This window comes from Uranotaenia lowii, chromosome 2, assembly GCF_029784155.1.
Source record: "Uranotaenia lowii strain MFRU-FL chromosome 2, ASM2978415v1, whole genome shotgun sequence".
In the NCBI taxonomy this organism is placed as follows: domain Eukaryota; kingdom Metazoa; phylum Arthropoda; class Insecta; order Diptera; family Culicidae; genus Uranotaenia; species Uranotaenia lowii.
Genome location: NC_073692.1, coordinates 83,224,419 through 83,230,558, shown reverse-complemented (window position 1 = coordinate 83,230,558; position 6,140 = coordinate 83,224,419). Strand labels below are relative to the sequence as shown.

The following is a 6,140-nucleotide window of genomic DNA, read 5'->3' as shown; positions in this document are numbered from 1 at the left end:
TAATATCTGAAGGCTGACGGGAATACAACACGAAGCTCTTTGGGCCAATCTGAAACAAAAGCAAAGTATTATGAAGAGAACCAGCACAACTAAATGAAATCTTAAAAAACACTTACCATTTTGTTCCGATTTTCACATATTGTGCACGAAGCAAAACTTGTTCCTAAACACCAAAACAGCTTAACCTCAATAAACGGATTCGTCAAATAGTTACTTTTTTCGAGATGATTTGTACCGTTTTGTTTAGCTCAATCCAGGTCAACTTCACCTCGCTACGAGGTAAGTTTCACCTTATTTGGATTTACCTTTCTTTCTAGGTGGATTATACTTTTTGATTCAGCTCAATTCAGGTGAACTTCACCTTGCTACGAGGTAAAATTAACCTTTTTTGGATTCACATTTTTTCTCGGTGAATTGTACCTTTTTTCATTCTTCGTTTCAGGTATATTTTACCTCGCTGTGAGGTGAGTTTCACCTCGAAAAGGTAGAAGTTACCTTTTTGGCTTTTGCGAGCGTTCACCTTTGCTGTCTCGGTAAATTTTACCTTTTTATTATTTTCCGTGCATCGATAGTGATATTGAAGATGACTTACAAATGACACAAAGAAAAGATGTCTGATTTTGTACAAGATTTTTGAATCAAATTTTAAGAATAATAGAGTTGGTAAAAACATTCAAAGAAATGATAAAAAAAAAATAATAACATAACATTGATAGAATCTACAAGCTTGTTTTTTTTTATAAATTGAGCTCTCTTCAAAGCAATTATCCTGAAACGCCGCAAGAGGATGACATCATTTATCGCGATATTTAAGCATCATCCCAATCAACTATGTTGTCGAACATCCATATAGCAACATTATATGTTTTGCAACTCCGTATTTGAATGTTTGTTTTTCAAAACAAGAAAAAGGTTTTGGAAAGACCTGCCTTTTGAAACGAAAAAAATCAGTGTCGAAAAGTAGTACGTTTTGATGTAGTTTTCAAAACAGTGTCGAAAAATGCTTCTGTTTACACTGTTTTCATCTCTAAAGGAAAATTACAACTGTGCCTGCAGATATCTTAACTTAATTTTTACAAGGGAATTTGCCAGCATTGCAAAATATTGTGAATGCAGCTCGTTGCAAAACTCGATTTTGGCAACTAGTTGCAAAAATAAATATTTTGTTCGGATTTAAATATCCTTCGTTTTTTTTTATTGTGTCGTTGGGATTTTTAGCACAGGGGATCAGTCATACTTGTTAATCAAACCGGTCGAAACAGAGTGTTTTAAGAAACAGCAACAAAACTTCATGAAATTTTGATGAAAAAAGAAACTTGACCCGTTTATTATAAACTTATGGCAAACATAAAAAACGCGCCACAATGTTTCAAATGGCGCTGTTATTATGATTTCTGATTATGTTTATCAGGATTATTAAAAAATATTGCTTTTAAAAATTTACCCGATTTTGTCATTGTCCCCAATTTGTCACCCCAAAATGCAGACATAATGTAATAGTCGCGAATGATGTTAACCTTCCAAAGCCGTTCGCTAAATATCCGTTTCGGGGAAATATGAGTTGTAATTTGATTTCGTTCTCCTGGCTGTAAATGTTAACCGATTTTGATGATATTATATTCATTGTGTAGGTAATTTATTCTTATTACTCAATATTTCAAAATAAAGTCGATATGTATTATCAGGTTTTCAGAAACTGGTTCAGAAAGTTAAAAGTCCGAAAAATCAATTTTATTTTTAAAATACTCATAAATTCTGACAGCTTTTCTGTATTTAATTATTTCATTGATGTTTGAAACTGTCAAGAATTCATCTATCCGACAATGTATAGATATAATGGGGTCCAATGAAAGTTTTTACCGCTATGACAGATCTTCCGGTAGAAAAAAGTCTTACTTTAAAAAAACGACATCCAGTTTTGGCTTTGCTTAGCTGTATTTCATTTCTCAATTAACCGATTTTAAAAACTCAAATTTTAGTTTTTTGGCGTTAATTTGATCATTATTTTCATACAACATACTTGGTCTGTCAAAACTACCAGTTCATCAGTATATTGGAATGATGATAAAGATGTTTGAAATGTGCGCTTCGGGTCATATTGACCCGAACGGCTTTGGAGGGTTAAAACGGCTCTATTCGAAACAAACAAAAATTAAAATTGAAATTGAAGTCGAAATCATCCATCTATAGTTTCTTATATCACATTTTATTCTTGGAAACCCTTTCTACCCCCACTTTGTAAGAAATTGTGAACAAAAGAAGAACACTGTACTTAGACAAAATGTAAGAAATGTACATATTTTTCAATTTGTTGTTGTTCTTTTCCAAGGCTTCAGACAGTGTTTAAGTTCCATCTCTTCAACAAACTTCATTTTTTTTTTAAATAAATCAATCTTGATCAGTCCAGATTTTATTGTGTCCACACAGAAATTTTTTTTTGACTATTACGTGTCGGTGTCACTGAAAACTGCAACCTTTAAAAAAAATCACCTGTAATTAACAATACTTGTAATTTTAAATTGTTTTCCTTGAAAGTTAACGAAGATTCATTTATTATTACAGCAAATGTCCTGTACAAAAGTTGTACACTAAAAATTAAATGTCACGTAATCATGTTTTCGACCTGTAAAATTACGGTAAATGTCCTGTTCCTTTTTGTTACAGGACATTTGCGTAATTTTACAGGAAATATTTTTTGCTGTGCAATCCGATGCTAAATCTCAACCAGTTTTCACCTTCTCCAAATTAGCGTGATAGAAATGTATAAATCTTATGATAGGAGCACTGCCACACGCAAATCTGTTCTTCTCAAACTTGTATCCTCTTTACTTAAATCGAAGGCTATATGCACTGACTGAAAACTGATCTGCCTCCAATTCAACATGCTAAAATTCGGTTATCTGATGAGATACTAATATACGAACTCCTAAAAAGTCGTTCATCAGAAAATTTCCTCTAGATAATTTACAAATTGCGACAAAAATGAACATTCTGTTCCAGAGTTAAAAGAAAAATCATGTGAAAACAAAATGTTTATTTTTTCCATACAAACATAACATCCAGGGTTTGAGAAATAAGAAAATGATCGAAATTCGACTAGGTTGAATGATCACCTTAACAATGCCAATTTATTGTATGGTAATTTTATCTTATTTTAATATGAACTGATCTGAATAATATTTAAAAAAAATACTGTATTTAGTAAATTTCTCAATCGCTTGAAGGTGTTCAAAATAGTTTAATACTGTTTAGCATTTTTGGATTATTTTTCTATAAATGTTGCGGGGAGAAGTACCTACTTAAAGAGATAAAAATTTAATCTGCGTGGCACGTGGTCGGTGTGTGAGATGACCAAGAACATTCCTATCGCCTGATTATAGTACGCAGCTCTCTACTAAGACCATTCAATGTGACAATTTTCATCTGAAGCTCAAATTGGAGTTGTTACGCAATGTCTTTTCAGTCTGACAGATTACTAAAAATATACTTCTATCAGTAACAATCCGTGAGTTTGAAACCAAAATATGGGAGTTAGCGGTTTTCAGTTAGCGGACCAAAAAAGTGGAACTTTTCAATTGGCTGGTTCAATCAAAATTTTGCAGCCAAATTTAACCGATAACAGAATGTTAGCGGTGTAAATAATTAGCGATTAGCAAATTAGGGAGGTTTTGTGCCGAACACTGCCTTTCATGATTATTTTTTTGAAACTTGCTCAACTTATCTAAAAAAAAAGAAACTTGCTAAAAAATTCCGTTGTGGACGCATAAATAAAAAAAATTACAACACAGTTTTTGTATGTTTGATTTTAGAAGAATATGAGAATAAACCCGGACAAAATTCGGCTTTTTCAATGGAATCCGGGCTTTTCCCAAATTTAATATTAAATATCCGGGCCAACCCGGATAAAACCGGGAAATCTGGCAAGCTTAGTTTAAGAGGGTTAATGCGCTTTTTTTTTATCTGGATATACATGATGGACTGTTTTTGTACCCGTTTAGCTATTTGGATTTCAGGTTAATTATTAAAAACTTATACAGCATCTTATGCAAATGCTTGTAAGCTACTTGCAGCGATTACGTTTGCAGAAGCTGAGATGATAATCAATGAGTTAATTGCATAAGAAATATTCGCTGCATTCATTAGTGCAAGTCTACATCAGTTACAATTTCTACTGTCAAATTAAAAAAAATGTAATGATTAACTTTTTTATTAGAAAAAAAAGGTTTAATCAATGTTATTTCAGCAATATGATAAAAAAATGTTTTTTCAAATCATAAAACCAAATTTTTAGTATGATTTATTGCGTTAATCATTGTTTAGGCCAACTTGCTGTGTTATAGTAGATCAACTGTGTGTGTTGTAATAATATTCATTGGTTTGTTGCTTCGACGCTTTGAATTTCGGACATCGAAAGTGAATGCATTTGTTTAATTGTACATGAGACACTTATATTTCATTGTTACAGGATCAAAACTTATCGCTAATTTTCGTTCATTTCATCTGCTAGACCTCGCGATCACGAACACAGTCAGGTAACGATGTTGTATTGCTGCTTACTCTCTACTGTAGAGAAGTGTCAGCTTTTAGTTGGCTCGCAGAACCTGCAGGGAGCGGAGGATTTCCTCTGGGATTGGGGGTGGAGTTGGCAGATGGGTTCCGGTGGGCTGGAATCCATTCTCATCGGCAACATAGTCGACGCGGTACTTGACACCATCATCGGCAACGAATTCGTAGTATCCCTTGGCACGGAGCACTTCGTTGTCGCTTCCACGGTTCTCAATGCGGCCAGATTCGGCGAAGTCGATGTTGTTCTCAGTCAGGATGCGGTAGTTGTATCCATCTTCGTTCAGGTCACGGGTATCTTCCTTGACTCCGATGGTGTTTCCGCTTCCGCTGCCTGAGCCGAATCCGCTTCCACCACGGGTTCCGAATCCACCGGAAACTGGAGCAGCGAACACTGGAACTGGAGCCGGGGCAGCAACGACTGGAGCAGCTACAACGATGGGAGCAGCCTGGAATCGGTTAGCATTGCCACCACCGAATCCAGCACCACCTCCAAAACCGGAACCGCTACCGAATCCTGAACCACCGCCAAATCCTGATCCACCTCCGAATCCTGATCCTGTAATTGGTTTTAAAGTGAGTGTTTGCGGGGATTAACTGTCGGGAATGAAGCATACCTCCAGAGCCACCTCGGTTGGAAGATCCACTGCCAGTGTAGGCACCGCCGCCATTTGGACGGTACTGGCCATCGTCGTATTTGCTGTTCAGGATATCTGGACGGTATTTACCATCGTCGAAGTTCTGGGCGAGGGCACAGCCCACAACCATCAAAGACATCTGCAAAGCACATTGAAAATACCGTTTAGTTACTGTTATATCACAATTTTTCACTTTGAGTTCATCAGGCGAAGAATCCGTGTATGAGTTCACTTGACATTTATTTTTTGATCAAACAATAATTGATATTGCATCGAGATGGATCATCAAATATCACTTCTGTCGTAAAAATATAATCTTTTTTCATCAACTTAATCCAGTTGACGCCCCAGATGCATCATCGGTAATAAAACGATCCAATCCACTATTCAAACAGTCCATGTTTGTGCCGAATCGATTTGAAAGCTCCACAAGCTTAATCGCACTAATGGCCAAATAAAATGGCTCTTACCACAATGAAACACTTCATCTTTATTGACACTCGCGGTTTTTCTTAACGGATCACGAAGAAGGAACGCGTAACTTTCGATTTCAGAACTACTCTTCGTCGAGGGAGCAGGTGAAATGATGTGCTGTTTCCAATTTGTGGTCCAGTTTATATACTAATGGCCAAAAAGGATCCCAGCCATTAAACCTCAAAAGGCTTCTCTATCTCTCTTTCCACTTTTCGATATCTCTAGCACTAGGCACTAACGACCGGCTAGAAGAAGAACCCACCCGATCCGGACAATGCTATATTCCGGCTGGACCGGAGACATTTCAAATGTTCAAAGTTCAAACAGCAAAAAAAAAATCCAAGAAGCTCCAATACATCTTCCTGCTGAAAAGCACGAGCCATTTCGTACCGCTATAGAACCAAACGACCGCCAAAAAATTGTGATCTAGATATGGTATCAATTATGCATACATTCGGCCCCTCT

At 36.1% G+C, this 6,140-nt stretch overlaps 1 protein-coding gene across 1 annotated transcript; it reads right to left on the bottom strand.

Annotated features, from left to right (window-relative positions):
- Positions 1-4,583: 4,583 nt before the first annotated feature.
- LOC129741606 (pupal cuticle protein 36-like) lies at positions 4,584-5,769 on the bottom strand. Its single transcript, XM_055733344.1, has 3 exons — positions 5,672-5,769; positions 5,181-5,340; positions 4,584-5,122 (listed from the first exon to the last, which is right to left on the bottom strand). Exons 1-3 carry the CDS (start codon positions 5,687-5,689, stop codon positions 4,584-4,586), a joined length of 717 nt encoding a protein of 238 aa, XP_055589319.1. The 5' UTR covers positions 5,690-5,769.
- Between the last annotated feature and the right edge of the window lie 371 nt (positions 5,770-6,140).